Consider the following 24,768-nt stretch of genomic DNA (forward strand, 5'->3'; position numbering starts at 1 on the left):
CCAGGAGGAATGTTGTGAACTCCCTACCATCCATTTGTTGTAGCCCTTAAAAAATGATTTCTTTAAAACCAAATATCACCCTTTGCTTTGAACTTTGAGCGTTGTAACTTCGCAGATGTTGTTTATAATCAAACAGCAACATTACACACTAACTAAAGTCAGAAAAGTGAAATCATACTCAACCACCCCTTTAATTATTTTGATTACAACTGAATGACATGTAACGCCCCCACACAGTCTAAATTAAAGGCTGTCTACCTCAACATCAAAAAGAAAAGAAAAAGCCTCAAGGGAAAGTATAAAGAGATGAAGAAAATAAATAACAAATAATAATACAAATAAAAGAAGTGGTAATGAAGGTTAACAGTCAGACGAAGCCCACATTCAGCTGCGGTAAAATGACCTTGATTTCAAACAGATACACATTATCTATTGCCGTACTCTTTAACAAAGAACACAAACAGGGTCTCACATTTACATGACTTTATGTATTTTTTAGGGCTGGGGGAATTAACGCGTTAATCTTTGCGATTAATTTGAAATGTTTAACGCGTTAAAAAAAAATAACGCAATTGACGCAGCACTTTTTTTTTTTGCCTCGTTTGAATGATTTCCAGTTGCGTCTGCTATTAAAAAGGCCGAAATATGCCGTCCCGCCGCTCCATGTTCGGCGGTCAGGTTTCATTCTCGGGCAGCTTTCATGAGCGGGTGTGTGTGTGTGTCGGCGGCTCTGTCGTTAACGGCCCAAAGGCTTCAATCATGTACTAAGCACTGGAAAAGTAAAGTCCACTCAAGTAACGTGAAATTTCTCTGTTGACTTCTGTTTGCTGAGCTGGTATAGCCATGCTGGGCAACAATGGTAAAATGACCTGCTCTGATCACATGCTCTGGTAATAATAGCTTTGTAGGACTATATTTTGTTTTAATAATTAATAAAATAATAATAATAATAATAATCTGTTAAATTGATTATGTTGATTGATTATTGAAAAAGAATAATATATTGATATATTTATGTTTAATATTTTAATATAGGGCTATTTTCTGTTCCCTTTTTTTCCTGTGTTGTTTAATTAGGTGATTCTAAGTTTAAATATTGATGATTACAAGCTTGGGGGAAGCGCAATTAATTGCAATTAATTAGTTCATTTTTTTTAATCGATTCCCAGCCCTAGTATTTTTATTTATGTATTTGTAAGTGTGATGTTTTTATTACAAGGATCACAACTGAATCGTCTTTCTCCAGAGTGAATGTGCAGATGATTTTTGAAATTTCTCCTTTTTCTAAACCTCTTGTCACACCGAGGAAAACAATATTTTCTTTTCTGAATGAGTTTGCAAATGCCGTTTCAGGTCTGAGTGATATTTGAAACTCTTCTCACACTGAAGACACTTGTAAGGCTTCTCTCCAGTGTGAACCCTTATGTGAATCCTAAGGCTTCCCCTAACTGTGAAGCTCTTTCCACACTGAGGACAGGTGAAAGGCTTTTCTCCAGTGTGAATTCTCATGTGATCCTCAAGGTTTGCTCTGTGTTTGAAACTCTTTCCACACTGATGGCATATGTAAGGCTTCACTACGGTGTGAATTTTTACATGATTCTCAAGTTGATCCATGTCTGTGAAACTCCTTTCACACTGATTACATGTAAAACAGTTCCCTCCTGAGTGAATCCTCATGTGATGATTAAAGCTTTCATTATATCTGAAACTCTTTCCACACTGAGGGCATATGAATGGCTTCTCTCCGGTGTGAATTCTCATGTGAGTCGTAAGATTTGCTTGTAGTGTGAATCTCTTTCCACACTGTTGGCAGGTGTGAGGCTTCTCTCCAGTGTGAACACTCAAGTGAACATTAAGGTTTTTTTTCTGTGTAAACCTCTTTCCACACTGAGGGCATATGAACGGCTTCTCTCCAGCATGGATTTTCAAGTGGATTTTAAGGCTGTCTTTTCGACTGAAGCTCTTTCCACACTGTTGGCAGGTCAGAGGCTTCTCTCCAGAGTGAACTCTCATGTGGAGGTTTCTAGTTTCTGTTTTATGAGTCTGTGAACAACTAAAAGATTTCTCCCCAGTCATGAAATCACAATATTTCTCATTCATTTCATTCAGTTCTTGACTCTCCTGTTTCAGCTCCATCAGGTCTAGGGTAAAAAGAAACAAATCAAGTTAATACCAGTTTAATGGCACAGAGACATGAACACATTTAAACTTGTAAAACATCACATCCTACAACACGTATGTTGAATCCTATATCCACTAAACAACTAACAAAGGTGTAACCTATTATATAGGAACCTAATAACCTGTTATATTTGAACCTAATAATAATAATAATAATAATAATAAATAGAATTTATACAGCGCTTTTCACAAACTCAAAGTCACTTTAAAGGGCAGGCAGATGATAAGAAAAATGCAAAATAAAACAAAACAAAAACAAAACAAAACAAGATGCAGCCACAGATGAAAGTGGAGGGGGTATGGGGCTAGGGGTAGGCAGAGGTGAAGAGATGGGTCTTGAGGCGGGACTGAAAGATGGTGAGGGCCTCAGAGGTGCGGATCTCTTGGGGGAGGGAGTTCCAGAGCCTGGGAGCTGCCCTGGAGAAGGCTCTGTCCCCAAAACTGCGGAGGTTGGACTTGCGGATGCAGAGGAGACCGGCTGAGGTGGATCTGAGGGACCGGGAGGGTTGGTAGGGGGAAAGGAGGTCAGTGGGGTATGAGGGGGCCAGATGGTGGAGGGCTTTGTAAGTGAGAACCAGGGTTTTGTAGGTGAATCGGTGGGAGATAGGAAGCCAGTGGAGTTGATTTAGGACTGGAGTGATGTGGTGCCAGGATTTGGAGCGGGTGATGAGTCGGGCAGCTGCGTTCTTGACCAGTTGGAGTTGTTTGATGTAGGTAGAGCTGATGCCAAGGAGAAGTGAGTTGCAGTAGTCCAGTCGGGAGGAGATGAAGGCGTGAATGATTCTTTCAGCAGCGGGGGGTGTGAGAGAGGGTCTAAGTTTGGCGATGTTGCGGAGATGAAAGAAGGAGGTTTTGATGACATGACGGGTGTGTGGTTCAAGGGTGAAATCAAAGATCACGCCAAGGTTGCGGGCCTGGGGAGATGGGGAGGCAATGGTGTCGTCGATGGTGAGAGTGGGGTTATTGGTTTTGCTGAGTGTGGATTTAGAGCCTATGAGGAGGAATTCTGTTTTATCGCTGTTGAGTTTGAAGAAAGTTCATCCAGGTTTTAGTAGCTGACAGATAGGATTGATGTGGTAGAGGGGAGGATTGTGGGGGGATTTGGTGCTGAGGTAGGTCTGGGTGTCATCGGCGTTACAGTGGAAGTCCAGATTGAAGTGGCGGAGTATCTGACCAAAGGGGAGGATGTAGTTAATGAAGAGGAGGGGGCCGAGTACGGAGCCTTGAGGAACACCTTGGGTGACTGTGGCTGTGGTAGAGATGTGGTTATGGAGAGAGATGAAGTGGGATCTGTTTGAAAGGTAGGAGCAAAACCAGCTGAGTGTAGTACCTTCGATACCAAGGTCTTTGAGTCTGGTGAGCAGGATGTTGTGGCTCCCGGTATCGAAGGCTGCACTCAAGTCGAGGAGGATAAGGATATTGAGGGAACCGGTGTCAGCGGAGGTGAGGAGGTCGTTGAGGACTTTGAGGAGAGTGGTTTCTGTGCTGTGGAGGGGGCGAAAACCAGATTGGAGAGGTTCAAATTGGTTATTGGCATGAAGATGGGTTTGTAGTTGTGAGGCGACTATACGTTCCAGGGTTTTAGACAGAAAGGGGAGGTTGGATATTGGGCGGTAGCTGTTGAGGGAAAAGGGATCCAGACCAGGTTTTTTAAGGATTGGGGTGACAGTAGCAGTTTTGAAGGCAGAGGGGACAGTTCCAAGGGACAGTGAGGAGTTGAATAGGTTAGTGAGATAGGGGCATAGGACGGGGAGGCAGGACTTCAGGAGTGGAGTAGGGAGGGAGTCAAGGGAGCAGGTAGTGAGTTTGGAAGAGCTGATGAGTTTAGAGATTTCAGGAGGGGTGACCGAGTCAAACTGGGAGAGGAGGCAGTGTGGATGAGGGGGAGGAAGGTCAGGAAGGATGGGGGGAAGATGGGCCGTGATAGGTGCCGGAGTAGATACTGGGAGGTCAGATACAGGGGATAGAGATTGGTAAATGATGTTGATTTTGTCAGCGAAAAGGTGTAGGAATGAGTTGCAGAGATCCAGAGTAGAGGTAGGGAGGGTGTTGATCCGAGGCTTGATGGGGTTGTTTATTGTGGAGAAGAGGGTTCTGGGTTTTGACAGAGGTTGGTGAGGATGGTGGAGAGGTAGGCAGATTTGGCAGCAATGAGGGCGTCTTTGGAGGCAATAAGGTTGAGTTTATAGGCTTCATGGTGGACTGTGAAAGATAATTTTTTTGCCAGACGTTCAAGTTGACGGCCAGTTTGTTTCAATTTCTGGAGTGCAGGTGTGTACCATGGTGAAGAGGTGTTAAAAGTGACGGTTTTTGTATGGGGGGGGGGGGGGGGGGGGGGGCAGAAAGTTGAGGGAGATAGACAAGGTGGAGTTGAGGTGGTTTGTGAAATCATCAGGTGAGGTGAGGGTTGAGAGTGGTGGAGAGCAGGTCAGAGAGATGGTGGGGATCGATAGATTTAAGGTTGCGGAAGGTGATTTTTCTGAGGAGGCGGGGGCATGGGTTTGGAGAATGGATGGTGAACCGTATCAGTTTGTGATCAGAGAGGGGAAAGAGGCATGGATGGAGGTCGAGCACCGGTTGGTTTGTGGAGCAGACCAGGTCGAGGATGTGTCCTTTTTCATGGGTGGGGAATGTGACATGTTGGGTGAGAGTGAAGTTGTCCAGTAAAATGGTGAATTCTGATGACAGCTTGCAGGTGGGGGAGTCTATGTGGATGTTTAGGTCACCGAGTAACTGCAGACGTGAAGAGAGAGATTAGTGTAAGGAGTTCAGTAAAATCAGAGAGGAAGGAGGGATTTGGTTTAGGTGGCCGGTAAATGAGGATGACTGTCAAGGAGGAAAGAGCTGTGAAGGCAAGATATTCAAACGATGATACTGAGGGGAGGGTGAGTTCTGCGATCCGGAATTTCTTATTGAAAATAATGGCGAGGCCACCGGCATGGCGGGAGGGGCGGGGATTGCAGATGTAGTTGTAGCCAGGGGGGGGATGCTTGGTTGAGGGAGAAGAAGTCATTGGGTTGTTTCCAGGTTTCGGTGAGCAGAAGGAAATCCAGAGTGTTGCATGATGCTGAGCGGAGGGACTGAGAGCTCCGTGATAGCAGTTAGCCATGGACTAGAAGCACAGAGGTGGATAACTGATGTGAGTGCCAAAATGATCCGCGGCATGACAGGGGGAGATGAAAGTCCAGTCTCGGTCACGGCTCGCATCTGGTGGAGGTAGCCTTTGAGAAGGAGGTAGGCAATCGGGTTAGCCGCTGAAGCAGCTAGGATTAGCCGCCACGCATTGGGTGAACGAGGGCAGCCAGATAGCGGCTAACCGACGAGGCGACAGTCCAATCGAAGAGCCCAAGCGGTTTCGGGAACCAGCTGTCCAGAGGTAGGGGTACAGTGAACACAAAGAAATAGGAACACAAGAGGCAATAGTAGATGGAGAAGCGGCAATTAAACAGCACCAGTGTCCTCTCAAGAATACTGAAAGACGCGACTCAATTGATGACACACAGTAAGAGTGTAGAGTGAAATGAGAACCTCTTGTCAATATTGTTCATTCTTTGCTTTCTTTAGGACACATCCCAAATAATTACAAGCTGGCAGTTTTAAATCCCACAATAGAACACTGGCTTGGGATCCCACTGGTCCCAACACAAATCTAACGAGATCAGGCATTTGTACCGTTGCTGCAGGTGGGAGTGGGAGGTCAAAAATATACAGCAGGTCCGGGGATTTAACAAGAAAAATTGAGTCAAGAAATGCTCAGAAAATATTAAAGCATGTTTTTACTACACAAAACCAAAATAAGGAAAGTCTGATATTCTGACAAATTTCCCAGTTGTTACTTGTAATAAATATTGGGGAACAATTGATTATGAATTTTTCTGATAAATCTTCTTCTGAAAACCCTCCAGAAATTGAATATATTAAAGACTGGTTTAATGCATTGATTGTAATGGATGAAGTTGAAACAGAAAAAATAAATGTTAATGTCACAAGCAAAGTTGAGATTTTTATGGACAATCTTATAGTTATACACCTCCAGAAGGACAACGCAAAAAGAGCTCGCAAGTAGAAGGAGAGAAAAATGTTGGCGAATGTCTTCCAATAAGGCTCAACTCCCTCGAGACGAACCAATTCATCGTGCTCAGCAGTTAATACAAATTATCAGACAAGCCGAATGATTAAATAAGAAGATAATAGACATTGCAAACAGTTTTATGGTTGAAAAAATTCGCCATGTTTTTTGGAATAAAATATTATATAAATAAGGCTAGGAATAATATATTTACAAATCCCTTTGTAAATGTCTTCATAATATAACTAGGTACAAGACTGGAAAGTATGGTGTATACAGTATAGGTGCTACTGAAGTGGAGATTTCGGACTTGGAGTGTGAGAGAAAAGTCATTTTGAGAAAACAGGCTTTAAAGATTTATCATCAGCCAATGAGATTGCGCATTCAGCCCTTTTACTTTCACGATTGGTTGCTGATAAAAAGGAAATTACCATATTTGGATCCGACAGCATTGTACAGCAGAGAGAGAGCTTTCTAACGGTGTGTGTGATGACGGTGCAGACAGCGATCGCGGAGCAGCGGGATGATTAAGAACGCCAACTTTTGTTGAATTTATGAGAAATCTACAGACGCAAACAGACAAAGTGTATTAAAATAAAGACCTAAATGTGTATTTCGGACTTTTTTTCACCACAAGTCTGAAAGAAGACATGTTATTGAAGACACATATCCAAAGGTCTCAAAATTGACCAGTAAAAAAAAACAAAAAAAAAACGATGTTTTTGCCTGCCGTGTCTCGCCTTAAAGCCTAGTAGGGCTGTCACTTTTGAGAAAAATCTAATTCAAACGGATATCGGATATCATGCAATGTATTCGAATATCTACGTGTGTGCGTGCGTGCCTGCCTGTGATTGTCACGTAAGCATGTGTGGCCAGTCATGTCCACCCGCCTGTAGTTAGAGCGAGTTTCTTGTCCTGCAATAAGGTCTTAATGTTTTCTTGTGTGATGTCATACAACTTTACTATGCGGGCTGACATAGTGGTGCGACATGGAATTGTGTATCGTGGCTCCAGTTCCATTATGAGGTCCTGAAACCCGTCTCCCGAAATTACACTTATAGGTCTCATATCCCTGCAAATAAATCTTGCCATCTTATAGGTGATGGCCTTTACCCGTGCATCTGGCAAGGTGCCGACCGGTTGTGCATGAAAGTATGCAGTCATACGATGTTGGACGCCCGATGCTCTGGCCGTCTGCTGTGTCTCTGACTCCGCTGCCTCCTTTGGATGGTTACTCGACAGGTGAGCGCGAAGATTGGATGTGGATGATGTGTAAGTAAACCGTTTTTTTGCAAATTCGGCAAACTACTTTATCTTTTACGGTTATTTTACCGTCTACGGTGTAGAATCCAAAATGTTTCCAGACACTACTTTTAAGATGCGTTGGGGTTGTAATTGTCCGCTCAGGCTGGCCGTTCTGTTCGTTGTCTGCTATTGGTATTATTCGCTTGATTTGGTCATGGGCCTACGCTACAACACGTCTAGAGCGCCTTTTCCTGGATGAGATGGCAAACAATAAAATAAAAAACAAACGGTCTAATCATAGACTATAAAAAATGCACTACACATGGCACTTTAAAAACCGGATAGTTTATTTATATTTCACGTCATGTTCGAATGCATATTCGAATATCGAATAAAAAGTGACAGCCAAAATACAATGTACTTTTGAAGAGAACTTTTGACGTCTCTTGCTTTAAACATAGAAAATGTGTGAGGTTAGAGAGGGGTCAAAAGGGCTGTGATAGAGGAACATACCATATAAAGCTTTTAATGTACGTGCTGCATATAAGTGTGGAAAAAATAATAGATAACTTGAACATGTGCTTGTGCAAGCATATGCTAACAGAGGGACTAGGATAAGTCCCAAGTAATTACCTTATAAGGGAATTAGCTGTACTATAATGACAGCCCATAATTAGAAGGCGGCCCAAAAAATAGGGTTAGTATAAAAAGCTTAGAAGGGTTTTTTTCAGGGACGCATTTCGGATGAAGACTTTTACGTGTTTATGTTATTTTTGCCTTTGAAAATTTTGTCTTTGTATTATTCTGAATCTTTTTAAAATAAAACAAAATCATGTTGTGGTGATTCATAAACCTTTTTTAAATAAGTCTCAGAGTAATTTTTTTCCTATAAATATTTTATGATTTTGGTCATGGAATATTAATACTGGCAAACGCCCAGTGCATTCGAATTCATGACTGAACTGGTTAGAGGCTCTGCCGAGGACCCTGAATCGACATCCTACATTCTTGATCTAACAGGTAACCGCAATATTTAATTGCAGCAGATTATGGAGATGTAGGAGAATGATTTATTGGTTACAGCGGTATAGAAATACAACATACTGAAAAACAAAATGGGAAAGAATTTGACTTTGTAAGTTGCAACAAATATTCAAAATCATTCATATACAACGGGCACAAATCTGGCACCCTTTGGGTTCCTTCCTCCTTCTTCCACATACTAAACAAGACACTACTGAGAAATGTGTTATCACAGCATTTAACTGTTATTGTTATTTGTCAAATATTAGTGTGTGTTATTGCACATAAGTTTCAATATTATGTTTTGTAGGCTCCGCTGCAGCCAAACTGTTGTAGCCTAACAAAAGTTGAGGCCCACTACTAGGCCCAAGTCATTTGTCATGTGTGGTTCTTTACTTTAACTTGATTTAAACACATTTATCTTATGGTATGTTTAATTGAATGCAATGCTTTATGTCTGTAATTCTGAGGTGCGCTTCCCTTAAAACAGGGTTGATAATCTCAGTTCCTGGAGGGCCACATCCCTGCAGAGTTTAGTTTCATTCCTGCTTCAACACACATACCTGTAGTTTTCAAATAGGCCTTGATTCCCTGCATAGGTTTTGTTTAATTAGGCTTGAAGCTAAACTCTGCATGGCTGTGGCCCTCCAGGAAATAAGAGCTCTAGCGCAAGTTCTGCCAAGAAGACTCATTCATTAATCACGTTATTCATTAACCACAGTTCTAGGCAATCACCACTCGACATATAGTATTTAATGTGCAGAAAGAACTCGGAAAGCCCAGCATTTTGAGCGGTGAATGGAATTTGACTAACTTAAACGCCTCTGATTGACCATTGTCTCCTATGCCACGGGCCGGTCCTTCTTTTGGGAACTGCACCCCTGAATGTTTAGGGGTATTTACACAACATCTTTTAACAGATGTTTTCAGTTGAAAAAGTGAAACACACATTGTGGGATCGACAGGAGTGAAACACACACATGAAACACACAAACTAACCTGTTTGTTCCTCAGTATCTTCATGTTTGACTCTGAATGTTTCTTCAATCTTCACGTCTTCACTCTCCTCTTTAATAAACGCCATCTTTACAATAGTGTGTCACGTGGATCTCAGTCGCTTCACCAGGAGTTTTTCTGTGTGTTTGGACACTCTGTCCTGTTTAAGAGGAGACAATTAACAGAAAGAAAAACACTCAAAACTAAATCTCTGAGTGTGTGTCAATCAGATCTAGTTCAGTAGTTCAGTTCACTGGTAAGAGAGTCAGTCAGAGAGAGAGTTCATGGACTTAAATGATCTGATTAGACTAAAAACACATAACTAGCACTACAAATAAACAAAGGAACACATATTATACAGACAAAATAATATCTAGGCATTTGTAAATAAAATTTCAGTTGATTTGTAGAAGTTGTCACTCCACATGTGTGTGTTGTTGTCGTTGCTGCATTTACACTGCTGAACTGCAGGAGTCGTCAGCGGGATTCGGTGATTCGAGCGCTTACAAACTCTGAATCATTTGATTCATTTGAATCTTAACCGGTTTCGAAAAGCTCCGTTTCTCTATCATTACTTGCCAGAGAACAAACTGCGTGTTTATGATGAACTAATTCACAGTATAGGGAGCGAAATGAGACGCATTTTTTGTGTTATACATGTTTACTCACAAAAAGTGTTCATTAATGTTATCTATGCACTCTATTCATAAAAACGATGTTCATTAATGTTATTAAGTACATAATGTTACATTTAAAAAATAACGTTATATTTCTATATAATTGTCCGACCTGGTTACATTGGTTTAAATACTTTAGATTAAAAAACAAACCTTTCTTCAGCAGAATCACAGATGCAGGAGCGGCGCAGCCTTATGACATCATGTTGTCACGCCAAAATAAAAGTCCCAAGAAATTCACACACAGAAAACACATTCAAATGATAAGGTAAAGGATTCAAAGTAAGAATCGCAGATTCCCAGTGCAGATTCTTCCAATGCCACTGAGATTTTATCAAAAGCTTCTGGCTTATATCTAAATATAATTATTATATTATATATAATTATACCAAATACTGAGCATTTGTAGCTAAACAATTCAGTTTGTGGTTGCAGAGAAAGATCTACTGTTTAATTTATTAACTAAAACTGAATCCTTATCATATCATCTTATTTCATCTCAGTTTATCCACATAATATAAGCACATTTCAGCTTTGTTTCTTTAAAGTGAATTTTATTAAAATGGCCTTGACTGTGAAGTATTACACTGATTGTAGGTTTAAAACAATTCATTTTGACTGTCTGAGTGGAAAACTTAAATTAAAATGGTTGAAATAATTTCTTCTAAATTACACTTTAATGTCAAACTTTAATAAAATTGGTGAATGGAATTTGTGCTGATACCCCAGCAAACACAAAAACGTTTTAAAAAACATTTATTTCACATTGTGAAAAGGTTGTGATAACGTTTTTATCCGACGTATTTAATACGAGAGGGTTTTTTTTACGAGGGGGGTCTATGGGTCTGGGGTGACGGGATGGGGGGCTTCTATGATATCAGACTGCGTAGCATATAATAAAAAATAATGAATTTCAAACCTGAACCAAACATATTTTTATTCAAAGATCAACAGTCTGTCATTATTCTTTAGTCTGCCACAAAAAACAACAACATTAAAATCATGAACTCAAATGGCATTGTGAAAAGAAAAAAAAACAATGACTGTTGTAAGTAACAGTGCATAAATCAGACCTTTCAGTATAGCCTAACGCTAATAAGCTTAAACGACGTTTTGCAGTGCCGCGAACAATCAATCACAATCAATCACTCCTTTACGCGTGCAGCACTGTCCTCACGGCTACAGCAACTTGCGCTCTAATAATAGGCAAAATAGGCTACAGAATATTTCGTTCTGTATTGACAGGTGCAATATTTGAAACTCGATCATATATTTTTTTTTATTACATTTATATCTGCATTTATGTAAAAACTTAAACTTTCAAACATCAAAATGTCATTTATTAATATGTTTTCATGTCAAAATGACATACAAACATCTTTTCCTATTCTATTTTGCCTGGAAACGCTTCCAAAAGGCTTGCGTGTCGCGTGAAAAATAGGCGTCGGTTCTATTTCTAGCATGCACGCGTTTTCCGCGCGCCTGAGACGCGCGTGTCACGCAGGCAGTGTGCAAGCTCTAACCTGTTAACAGGGGAGCCGAAATAAAAACGGACACGCCACGCAGCCAGTGTGTCGCCGGCCTCAACCTCCGCAGACAGTTTTTAATGTTTATAAGACAATAACTACTCAAGATTTTGCTTTAGTATAATTTTCGGGACAATTAGGGCCAGATTCTGGATTTTCGGGACGTCTGGTCACCCTAACTCAAATATATATTTCATCACGGCCGGATGAAAACGCTAAATTTTCCAAATTGACAGAGTGTGTTAAAGATATAAAAGATTGGATGACGCGTAATTTTCTTTTATTAAATCCAGACAAGACAGAGGTAATACTTATCGGTTCAAAAAACCACCCACAAAACCTCGCACAATACAACTTTAACATCATAGGATGTCCTGTTACTTTATTCTCTACAGTAAAAGACCTGGGTGTTATACTCGATTGCAACCTGTCTTTTGAAAATCATATTTCATATGTTACAAAAACAGCCTTTTTCCACCTTAGAAACATTGCTAAGCTACGTAATATGCTATCAGTTTCTGATGCAGAAAAGTTAGTTCATGCATTCATGACCTCGAGACTGGATTACTGTAATGCTTTATTAGCTGGTTGTCCTGCATCCTCAATAAACAAGCTACAGTTAGTCCAAAATGCCGCCGCTAGAGTTCTTACGAGATCAAGAAAATATGATCATATAACACCAGTTTTATCATCACTGCATTGGTTACCTATAAAGCTCCGTATTAATTATAAGATATTGCTACTGACTTATAAAGCCCTAAACGGCTTAGCTCCAGTCTATTTAACGGATCTTCTATTGCCCTATAATCCATCGCGTTCTTTAAGATCACTAAATTCAAGGCTTTTGGTCATACCTAGTTATAATTAATTTTTTTGGACAAAGTGGGACTAGGGGGGCTCCGTAGAAAATAAATTGTATAACAAAAGTTAATTCCCAATCATGTTGACAAAACCAACTATACAAAGAACATACAGATACACAACTGTAATAAATAATGCTAAAAGTATTGATATATGAACAAAAAAACAAACAAAAAAAATACAATGTTGATTAATAGGGCTGTAACGATAGGCCTACGCGATATGAAACCGAAATCTTTAAAGTGAATTTCGTTTTGTATGAATTGTATCTTAACTTTAATCAATGTTTCATCAACATAGCAGTAAATATAGCAGATAATAGATAAGCACAACACGGAGGCGCCGGCGCGTGAACTGGAGCTCATCTCATAAATGACCCAGCTAACCATAATACCCCAGTGGGCATTTGATGTCAATTCAACATTTATTTGATGTCAAGATGTCATGATATTGATGCCAGCAGGCACAGGATATAGACTACAACGTCGGTCAGACGTTGGATTTTGGTTGAAAATGAAAGTCGGGTTGACATCTAAATCCAATGTTTGTTTGACGTCAAGCTCCAACATTGGGCAGTCATTGAATTTTGGTTGGAATAAAACAAACAAAGGTGAAATGCATGGCCGTACACTTAATACCAGCTTCACTTAAAACTAACCAGATTTACTTTATTTAATTTCCAGTTTAATGAAATCAATAGTTGTATTTTAAAGTCACCATGATGGTGGTTAGCGTTTGCTTTAGTTGGACTCTTGACCCATGACTCTTTAGTATAAAAATTTCTCTGGCTGCTATAATTTTGTGTTTATAAAGCACAATTGTTGTAGCTAAAAAAAAGCCATGAGAAAATGAGATCAGGTGTTGTTGGGTGTTTATTGATGATGATGACGATATCATCATGTAATTTCGTGAATCCCTGATCTTATTCAGTGTACATCATTGAATAAATCTGTGGTTCAGCCATCTACCTCCAATACACAGAGTTAATCTGATACCTGTCTCCTCATTATTTGTGCTCTGACCGGTATCCCGAAGGGTTTACCCATCCATTACCTAATCAGAACCTAACAGTCAATGAGGTTGAGATCCATTTTAGTGATTGTTCACAACTGAATGTTGTTCAAAACACTTCAAGCCACCATCTGTGCCTCCTGGTAAATATCCACACCAAACAAGTCACTGGTTTTGAAAGGGTCAATGCTACCCTGGAGCTGGGCCTCCAACATCTCTCGAAGTGCTGATTGCGTCATTGGAATGTCAGTTTGTTGCCGCGGATCTTCAACAGGAACTGGTCCATCCCAATCAATACCCCAGTCAGACATTTCGACCTATAAGAACAACAAATAATAAGGTACGTTAATAATTTGCAATCAGATTTGTCAATATAAACATTGGTCAAGAATCAACATTGAGGTACATCTGGAACTGTCTATACCTCTTCAGGAAGCTGTTGTGGTGCAACAAGTAGCCCTGCCACCCAGAGCTGCTTGTCAGGGAGAGACACGGATTCAGTTGCAGGTAAACAGAATAGGCAAGGCAAGGCAAGGCAAGTTTATTTATATAGCACATTTCATACACAATGGCAATTCAAAGTGCTTTACATAGAAGAAATTAAAATAATAAAAAGAAATAAGAATAATTAAAACAGTTTAGAAAAATAAAATGAAATACAGTACAGTACAGTCGGACGAACAGCGGCACAGTGCTCATTCAGTAAATGCATAGCTAAACAAAAGTGTTTTGAGTCTGGATTTGAATGTGACAACTGTAGGAGCACATCTGATCTCTTCTGGAAGCTGGTTCCAGCTGCGGCTGGCATAATAGCTAAAAGCAGACTCACCATGCTTAGAGTGAACCCTTGGTATTTCTAGCTGATATGATCCTAATGATCTGAGTGATCTGTTGGGTTTATATTCAGTGAGCATATCTGCAATGTATTGAGGACCTAGGCCATTGAATGATTTATATACCAGTAATAATACTTTAAAATCAATCCTAAATCTAACTGGGAGCCAGTGTAGAGACCTGAGGACTGGTGTGATATGTTCATATTTTCTGGTTCTGCTCAGAATCCTAGCGGCAGCGTTCTGTATGAGCTGCAACTGTCTTATGGTCTTTTTGGGAAGGCCAGTGAGGAGTCCATTACAATAATCCACCCTGCTGGTGATGAAAGCATGCACAAGTTTCTCTAAGTCTTGTCTGGAAACAAAGCATCTAATTCTTGCAATATTTTTTAGATGATAGTATGCTGATTTAGTTATTGCTTTGACATGACTACTGAAACTAAGGTCTGACTCTAGTGTCACACCAAGATTCCTGACTTGATTTTTAGTTGTTTGACCCCTAGAGTGAAGGTATGCGTTCACCTTGAGAACTTCATCTTTGTTTCCAAATGCAATGACTTCAGTTTTATCTTTGTTTAACTGAAGAAAGTTTTGGCACATCCAACTGTTGACTTCATCAATGCATTGGCACAGGGAGTCAATGGGGCTGTAATCGTTAGGCGATAGGGCTAAGTACAGCTGTGTGTCGTCTGCATAGCTGTGGTAAGCAATTTGGTTCTTTCTCATTATTTGGCTCATTGGGAGCATATACAGGTTGAACAGGAGTGGCGCAAGAATTGAGCCTTGAGGGACTCCGCATGTCATGGATGTCCACTCAGACTTATGGTCTCCTATACTCACATAATAACCTCTCCCATCTAAGTATGACCTGAACCATTTTAGGACTATCCCAGAAAGCCCCACCCAGTTTTCCAGCCTGTCAAGAAGTATGTTATGATCGACAGTGTCAAATGCAGCACTGAGGTCGAGTAGTACCAGCACTGATAATTTGCCTGAATCAGTATTTAAGCGAATATCGTTTATTATCTTTATGAGCGCTGTCTCTGTGCTGTGATGCGGTCGGAAACCAGATTGAAAATTGTCAAAGTATCCATTCGAGCTTAAGAATTTGTTCAGCTGATTGAAGACAACTTTTTCTATGATCTTGCCTATGAAAGGAAGATTTGAGATCGGTCTATAGTTGCTTAATATGGTTTTATCCAGATTGTTCTTTTTCAGGAGGGGCTTGACAACTGCAGTTTTCAGGGAGTTTGGAAAACTCCCAGAGAGAAGTGAGGCATTTACCACTTCTAGAAGATCTGCTTCTAATCTGTTTAGCACACTTTTAAAAAAAGATGTGGGAAGTGTGTCAAGAGCGCATGTTGATGTTTTAAGGTGCTGTACGGTTTCTACCAAAATTTTGCCATCAATTTTATTGAAATCAGACAAAGTTACTACTTTTTCAGGTGGTCTGATCTGTCTGACCCCAGCGCAACTCAATGATGTGCTGATCACCTTTCTGATATTATTGATTTTGTCAGAGAAGAAGGAAGCAAACTCACTGCACTTGCTGTTTGAGAGCATTTCACTGGGAATCTGGCTTGGGGGGTTTGTCAGTCTCTCTACAGTAGCAAAAAGAGTGCGTGTGTTGTTTAAATTGCAGTTTATAATATTTGAGAAGAAAGTCTGTCTAGCTTTGCCTAGTTCCATATTGAAAGCATGAAGGCTGTCTTTGTAGATGTTATAATGGACTACAAGCTTTGTCTTCCGCCACATGCGCTCTGCTTTTCTGCATTGTCTTTTCATATTTTGCACTGCTGTTGAGTTTCTCCAAGGTGCTTTTTGTCTGCCACTCTTCTTCCTGACTTTCACAGGAGCAATATCATCAATTACACTTTTAACTTTTGAGTTAAAAGAATCAAGGAGAAAATCAACAGAGTCAGCAGATATGCTTGGTGTTAAGGATATAGCCTTCATAAATAGTACACTAGTGTTCTCATTTAAGCATCTCTTCTTGACAGACACAGATCTAGCTTCAGTGGCAGGAGTGATCAATATATCAAAGAAAATACAGAAATGATCAGACAGTGCTACATCCTTAATAACAATCGATGAGATGTTTAGACCCTCACTGATAAGTAAATCTAGAGTGTGTCCATGATTGTGTGTGGGTCCATGTACATGCTGAGTCAGATCAAAAGTTTTTAAAACAGTTTTGATTTCTTTTGCCATATTGTTTTCTGCATTATCTATGTGAATGTTAAAATCTCCAGCAATGGCAAAACAGTCAAACTCTGAGGTAATTGTTGATAACAGTTCTGTAAATTCCTCAGCAAAGGCTGGAGAGTATTTTGGAGGCCTGTAAATAATGATGAGTAAAATGCGTGGAGCACCTTTTAATACAATACCCAGATATTCAAAAGACGTGTAGTTCCCAAATTATATTTGCTTACATTGATAGATATCTTTAAAAAGAGCAGCTAGACCCCCACCTCTTTTAACAGCTCTGCAGACACTAATAAAAGTAAAGTTAGGAGGGGCTGTTTCATTGAGGATTGTTGCACTGCAGCTGTCTTCTAGCCAGGTTTCATTTAGAAGCATAAAATCCAGGTTGTTTGTGGTTATTAAGTCATTGACTAGAAGTGATTTATTTTTAAGTGAGCGGATGTTTAAAATTGCTAACTTAACAGTCGTACTTTTTTTCCCTACACCAATCTTAGTTAGACATGCAATAGGCATCAGATTAGTTGAGTTTGCTGTACGGCTATTGAAGGCCTTAGACTTTCTATCTTGTAATAGAACAGCAATAGAGAAAGATACAGGCACACTGGGTTCCCGCTTGTTCTGTAAACATTTGAGAAAGTTACTGTTATCAAAGCGGGGACCCGACATACATCACTGAGAGCTGGTATCAGTTGTTTTTGGTTGACCTCGAGCAGATGGAGGAGGGTGTGGGCCCTGGCATTGTGGCAGAGGCCGAAGAGCTCTCACAGAAGGAGGGGGAGGGCGAGCTGGGCCTGCAGGCTTTGGTGGTAGCGGTGCCCGACGTTTTTTGGTTGATATCTGGGGGCTTGCAGCAAAAGAGTGTGATAGTCTGGTTCCAGCATGCACTAGTTCTTCCATTTTCTGTGAGAAGCACAGGAGTGGAGTTGGTGGCGAAAGGGAGAAAGTGTCTGGTGAAAGGGGCTGTTGCTCTGGTGTTATAGGAGGCTGTGATATGCTGTCCTGGCTTCCCTGGCTGTTTTCCAGGAAGTCGTCCTTGGGTGCTGAATCTTGGAGCAGTTCTAATATGTCTGTCTGTGGTGAGCTCTGTGGGCAGGGCTCGGCTGAGATTGTGTCCGTGAGCAGAGGTTGTTGTGGCTCAGTGGTGTTATCATTGTCCTTGTGTGATATGTCAACATCATGTCCATTCTGAAGTGAAGTCCTGTGGTCATTCATACTGTGTCCAGGTGTGTGTGTGCCGTTCTGATTGAGTGGATTGGCACACACTGCAGAAGGATGATTGAGGGAGAAGTAGATATTGTCCTTTAACACTCTTGAACCAAGTTTGTTTGGGTGATGGTCATCCCGATGAAATATTTGTCTCTGACTCCAGAAGAGATTGAAGTTGTCAATGAAGTTGACAAGAATACTCCTTTTATATTGCAGGTTTTTTGCATCCATGTATTAATCCCAAGCAACCGTGAAAACCTGTTTGTTCCTCTTGCTGGGAGTGGTCCACTGATGAATGTCTGAACTTTCAGTTTTTTAAGTGTTTCAAAAAGTTCATTGAAATCCTTCTTAAGGAGTTCTGACTGCTCTTTATGAATGTCAGTCTTCCCCACATGAATTATGAGTCGATTTGCAGTCTTATGTTTCATCAGAATGTTCTGAAGTTCCCTGTTTATATCAGAAGTTGTTGCTTGTGGAAGGCAGCATGTAGTTGTATCCCTGCTGCTAATGTTTCTGATTATGGAGTCCCCCACTATCAGAGTCCTGGGCTCGGCTGTGTTCTGAGCTGAGTGCCGCTGTCTGCTCGACCTTGAGCGCCAGTTAGCATCAGTGTTAGCTACTGGCTGATACAGTCTGTGTTCGATCACATTCATCACGTTTGGGGGTTCCTCATTTACATTCATTAGTACTTCAAATCTGTTCTCAAGATGTATAGGTGTTGGTAGGAGACCAATCTTTGCAATCTTTGTCAGAGCTGTATCTGGGGTAGAGGATGCTACTGCGGTAATATGTGAGGCTCGTGACAATCTGATGTCTCGAGTGCCTTTGGGTCTCGCTCCCTGTTTGTGCCATCGATTTGTAAGTCGATCGGCTTGTTTCTCTACCTGTCGAGGAGCACTAGTTTCATGGGACTCACCGGCTATATGCTGAGGGTGTCCCTGACGAAGCTCTGTTGTGTGTTCCGTCTGGTTTGGTGGTCCCATAAATAACTTTGTTTCAAGAACTGCAATCCTTTGTAAAAGTCTGTGGCAGTTAGTGCAGCAAGTAGATTCCAGAGGAGGCATTTTCTCTCTTATCCTTGTAGGCAGTTGTGTTTTCCTTTCCCCGGAATGTAAGCTGGTCGGGTAGAAGAATTCTGCGTTTTTGTAGTAATCCAGACTTTGTCGTTTGAGCACTGTGCTGATTTGAAGTTAAAGTTAGGTGATAAAAGGAGCTAAAATTATAAAAGTATAGAAGATAAAATATAAAAGCGATAGAGCAAAGCGCGGAGCAGTAAGCAAGAGCGTCCGAACAGTAGCTGAGCAGGAAGTGTTAGAATAGAATAGTATAGTTTAGAATGGTTTATTTTGCTCTCAGAAGAGAAGTCCAAAATAAATATCCTCTGGGCCAGGAGAGCACTTCTCAAAAGAAACCAATTATAGCGTCACCCGACGCAGTGTCCAAGTCACACTGAATTCCTTGAAGAAGATGATGAGCACACAGAGAAGGTCTGGGGTGGTTCATCCAAGTCCCAACAGATCATCACACCTGGGCAGTTGTTACACCTAACACCTACAGTAACCCTAACCCAGTCTAGGAAACCAGGCCTGGCAGGATGAGAGTTAGACAGTGGAAGCAAGACCAAAAGCAAGACCAAAAGTAGTGATGTTACGTCTGACACCGACGCTCCGAAGCTTGCTTCAAACTCGAACGGTCCTTGCAATGAACCACTGCTTCGGAGCTTGTATCATTACGTCACTAGTCACGTGAAAATGACTTCTGAAGCAAACACACTGGTTCACTCCTGTAGTGAACCACCTGACTGCTTTAACTGCCCATTCCAGTGTTGACAGGTTTGAAACCTGGCGGCTATATTTCTTTTTTTATTATTATTAATTAGAGAACATATGAATATTGTTACATAAAAACATGCATCAAAGACAGAAACTTCAAAAACCCTCTGCTACATTATACAAGTACAACCAGTTACACAAGCACATCCTTTTCAACATACAAAAATATCAGTCCCACCAGTTAACAAGTTATAGAGTTCTGCTTCCCACAGCTAAACAAGTTAAAGCTTTCACACATGATACTGCCCTGCTAAAAAAAAAAAAAACTATAGAAACCATTACAGAAATTCTATTGGATTTAATGGTTTTCATGGGAATTTTATTGGTTGTAATGGGAATTATAGTGGTCTTTGTGGGTCTCTACTGATATGTGTTGGGTTCTATTGGTGGGGGCATTAAATCCTAATGGAATATGTCCCAAACACACTACAAAAAAGAATTCTGTCAATGGTTCCTATTTGGTATTTTAATCATGGGCGTAGGTTTAGGGGGGGACGCTAGGTACTAGTCCCAATCAATATTTTGAGATGACAAATTTGTCCCCACCAATATTTAGCAAGCTCCTTTGAACTGCTATTTGGATCTTTGCGCTGCTATTTGGATCGATTCCAACGGCCAAAACAACGACAGTACAAGAAACGCCGTAATTTGATTGGCGGCGGTGTATCTGACAGGCTACACGCGCGGGCCGGGACTACTTTTGTGCTTGCACTGGCAGCGAGCGGGAGGTGTGTGTGTGTGTGTGTGCGCGTGCGCGCGCGCGTCGACGACGCCGACGGTAAGTTACCAGGGCTGTCTCTCTGCCACATACAAAGGCCAGAGTAAAACATTTTAATATTCCGTTTTTTGCCACTTTTTGTACTTTGTAGATAGATCAGCTATGCCACCCAAGAAGAAGAAAGGGGACATACGAAGCTTTTTCATAAAGCAGAGTGTAAGTAGGCAAAATAACTAGCCACACAAATAAACTAGCAGTAGTAGTGACTGACCAGGCTTTCAAATGCAGATTCTACTGTGGAAAATAGTATTGATTGGTGATAGTATGTGTTACCATGTTGTTACAGTTAAACCTAGCAGCAGCAATCTTTCAACTAAGGTTAAGAGTATTGATTAGGCTGTGCAGCACTGATAGACTCATAGAAGTCACGCTATCATGATAGAATGCTACGTTAGCAAGTCACTGAATGTTAATTAGCTGACCTTAACTTAGAATCTTGCAGTCAACATAAACAGTGGATCTGAGACATTTTTCGTTTCTACATTCTATTTATGTAATGTATTTGTGAGTGAGTGTAGCCTAAGAATTTAATATTTAAGAATAGAATATATCAATAGAATTTGATATAGAATAGTAGATACAATTTTAGTATTAATGGAATACTGTAATCATGGATAATAATAATAATAATAATAATAGATAATAATAATGGATTTGTTGTGTTGAATGCATATGATACGTGTGTATTTTATTCATTTGTTCATTATTTAATTACATATAGAAAACTCATTCCAGGGGGAGGGGGAGGGGGATGTCCCCACCAAAGCTGAGGCCAAACCTACGCCCTTGATTTTAATTGAAACCATTAGAATTTCTGTGATGGTTTCCAACTTTTTTTAAGCTGGTCTGATCTTCTGTCCTTGTCTAAAGAAATAATTACACACACACATCATGCTTAATGTTTTATTATCAAGGTGAACACATGAAATTCATCAGTATCTGTAAAATTCACCTACATAAATGAGTTTCACAGCACTAACACTGTTTCAGCTTTGATCGCCTCGATAAACACGTAATAAACGGGGTGTTAACATATAAGCCTACTTGCATTTTATGGTTGTCAGCTTTGTTGCATTACATTTACTTCACCAGGAGATGGTGCTGCAATTTCTATCTGAATGAAGCTTCGAGTAATAAACCATTTTCAACACAATTGTATCAGAAAGCAATAATGCTTCGAAACGCTTCATTTGGCCATCACTAACCAAAAGCAAGACCAAAAGCAAGACCAAAAGCAAGAGTCAAACTCAGGAAAAGCCTTACTCACAGCAACAGTCTGACAAAGCACTTCTTCTTCTTCTTCTTGTGTTTAATGGCGGTTGGCAAACCATTTAACGGTGCATTACCGCCACCAACTGGACTGGAGTGTGGAACGAGAGATTAAGCAGAAAAAAAATTAAATAATTTTAAATAATACTTAGACTCAGATTCTTTTAATTAATTCAGTTTCTTTAAGAAACCTAATTATATAACAGTATATCTGACCTGCTGTTTTCCCCAAGAGACCTGACAATGAGACGTCATGATGTTTTGCCTTCCGTAGTGACTGAAAGAGGTGCTCCCTATTAATATTGTATTTCCTACACTGAAGAAGAACATGTTCCACTGTTTCTGGTTGATTACAATAAGTACATTTCCCAGTTGGGTGCTTACCTATTTTATACAATGAAAGGTTTAGACCTGTATGACCTATTCTCAGACGAGTTATTAAACTTTCTTCCCTCCGTTTCCATCCCACCATCCTCCCAGCACCAACCTGTCTCTGTACATTATATAAATGCCTTCCAGTTTCACTGTTATCCCAATACCCCTGCCAAACGGACTGTGCATACTTCCTGATAATTGACTTGGCTTCTTCTTTATTTAATGGGGTTTTTAAGTCTACATGTTTAGTTTTGAGTGATCCTTTGGCCAGCATATCCACCTGCTCATTCCCCTCCACACCGACATGAGCAGGAACCCAAAGAAAGCATGTGGATAGACCCTTTAACTCCATCCTGTATAACATAAGGAATATGTCATTGATGATATTGGATCTAAATAATGATTTGCCAGATTTAATACTCATAAGTGCAGACAAACTATCAGATGCAATAACAGTATTATTTGTTTCCCTCTCTTCTATCCACTGCAGGGCCAATTATATTGCAATCAATTCTGTGGTATATACTGACACATGATCCGATATTCTTTTCTTAATATATGACTCACTTGCTGGGATGTAAACTGCTGCACCTGCACGCCCTGTATCAGGATCTTTGGAACCATCTGTGAATATAAACATGGAATCTGCGAAATGCAAATCAAAATAATTCTGTACTATTCTGCTTTCAGGAATTTTCTTTGACATATCCTTCAATTCCTGCTGTATGTCTAAGTCTACACGTGGTGTTGGGAATAACCAGGGAGGAATTGACGACTGTATCACTGTAGAGCTGTAATCTAAATGTCTTAATCCTATGACTTCTGCCTTTACATCACCGATCCACCCAAAACTTATGAAATTTGTCTTATTGTGTTCCCAGCAATCTATTAAAAGACTCTTGGCAGGATGCGACTCACATTGCCCCTGGATATTAACCCAATATGCCATCATTAATTTTACTCGCCTGATTCCTAACGGCATTTCTCCTATTTCAACCTACATTGCTGATACAGGAGAGGTTTTAAAAGATCCACTACAAATTCTCAAAGCCTGAGCTTGTATTACATCCAACTTCTTAAGATTTGATTCTGCTGCTGACATGTACGCTATACATCCATAGTCAAAAACCGACCTCATTAATGCCCAGTATATATTTTGTAGGGCTACTCTACTTGCTCCCCACTCTTGTCCTGACAGACAGCGAAGTATATTTATGACCTTTTTACCTTTGTTCTTGACTTTGTCTAAATGAGTATTCCATGTGAGCTTCTCATCAAACCAAACCCCAAGAAATCTGACTGTCTTAACTAGCTCAAGTGGTTGTTCATACAACTTCATAGAAATTGGCGTGACTTTATGCCTCCTTGAAAAGCAAATCACCTTTGTTTTTTCTACAGACAATTTGAATCCCCATTTATTTGCCCATTTTTCCACATCAACTATTGCAGCTTGCATTTTCTTACTGACGTGCAAAACATTACGGCCTCTTACCCACAGAGCCCCATCATCTGCGTACAAGGATTTCCCTACACTTTGTTCAAGCTGAGAGAAGATGTCATTTATCATTATGTTGAATAACAGTGGGCTACACACACTACCTTGCGGAGTGCCATTCTCCACCTTATATACACTGGAGTATTCTGAGCCAACTCTTACTTGAATTTCCCTGTCAAACAAAGTTCATAACCCAATTATATGTTCTACCTCCAATACCCAATGACTTCAACTTAATAAGTAAACCTTCCTTCCAGAGCATATCATTTGCTTTTTCAACATAAAAAAACACAGCTATCAATATTTCTTTGTTAGTCTGTGCTTTCCTGATGTCTGATTCTAAGCACAATACTGAGTCCATTGTATTCCGACCCCTACGAAACCCACTTTGATATGGGTACAGAAGAGCTTTACTCTCTAAAAAATACGTTAAACGTTCTGTGACCATTCTTTCCATAATTTTGCATAAGTGTGACGTTAATGCAATATGTCTATAGCTAGAAGGGTCTGACTGATCTTTTCCAGGTTTTGGAATGGGCACTATTATTGCTTGTTTCCAATCTAACGGAAGTTGGCCAATATCCCAAACTTTATTAAACAAACCCAACACCATGTCCAGTGCACTATCTGACATGTGTCCCAGCATTCCATAGCATACACCATCTTTCCCTGGAGTGGTCTGACGAGCACCCATAATTACACCCATAAAGAGCACCCCAACAGCTCTCCTGTCATCTCCCTTTTCTCTGTTATATTGGGATTCTCCATTATGATTCTCTCTCTACACTGCCTGGCCTCATCTGTGAGATTGCATGAACTATGAACCCTTTCAAATGTTTGTGCAAGAAGTTCTGCCTTTTCTAAATTATTGACCGCCAATTTATTACCATTATCCAACACTGGTATTTCATAATTTCTTCTGATCCCCCCCATTCTTTTAATCATGCCCCACACATCTGACAGCTGTACTTCCCTTCCAATAGTGTTACAATATTTCCTCCAAAAGGTTCTTTTTTGTGTTCTTATTGTCCTCCTCACTAATGCCTGGGCCCTTTTATACTGGATCAATGCATCCTGAGAATGAAGTTTCTTGAGCTCTCTAAATGCTTTATTCCTGGCCTTTATGGCTTTACTACAGTTATCATTCCACCAGGGTACACTCTTAGTCCGTTTAGTTCCATTACTC

General features: G+C 40.4%; 1 protein-coding gene and 2 long non-coding RNA genes across 4 annotated transcripts in view; 1 reads left to right on the plus strand and 2 right to left on the minus strand.

Annotated features, from left to right (window-relative positions):
• Positions 1 to 1,180: 1,180 nt before the first annotated feature.
• On the minus strand, positions 1,181 to 10,420 carry LOC309496948 (uncharacterized protein). Of its 2 annotated transcripts, XM_082167148.1 has the most exons (3): positions 10,345 to 10,420; positions 9,518 to 9,674; positions 1,181 to 2,141 (listed from the first exon to the last, which is right to left on the minus strand). In XM_082167148.1, exons 2-3 carry the CDS (start codon positions 9,600 to 9,602, stop codon positions 1,297 to 1,299), a joined length of 930 nt encoding a protein of 309 aa, XP_082023274.1. In that variant the 5' UTR covers positions 9,603 to 9,674; positions 10,345 to 10,420; the 3' UTR covers positions 1,181 to 1,296. The 2 variants fall into 2 exon arrangements, with proteins under 2 accessions (XP_082023274.1, XP_082023275.1); XM_082167149.1 differs by lacking the exon at positions 10,345 to 10,420 and having other exon boundaries at positions 9,518 to 10,253.
• A 6,939-nt stretch (positions 10,421 to 17,359) lies between these two features.
• LOC309497079 overlaps positions 17,360 to 24,768 on the plus strand; it is a 284,477-nt gene continuing 277,068 nt past the window's right edge. The window contains exon 1 of the long non-coding RNA XR_014205360.1: positions 17,360 to 19,143. This is a non-coding gene — a long non-coding RNA (uncharacterized lncRNA). The remainder of the gene's footprint in view (positions 19,144 to 24,768) is intronic.
• Positions 21,333 to 22,961, minus strand: LOC309497072. The gene is made up of 2 exons (XR_014205351.1): positions 21,929 to 22,961; positions 21,333 to 21,803 (listed from the first exon to the last, which is right to left on the minus strand). It is a non-coding gene; the product is annotated as an uncharacterized lncRNA (long non-coding RNA).

Source organism: Leuciscus leuciscus (assembly GCF_965113295.1).
Source record: "Leuciscus leuciscus genome assembly, chromosome: 4".
NCBI lineage: Eukaryota > Metazoa > Chordata > Actinopteri > Cypriniformes > Leuciscidae > Leuciscus > Leuciscus leuciscus.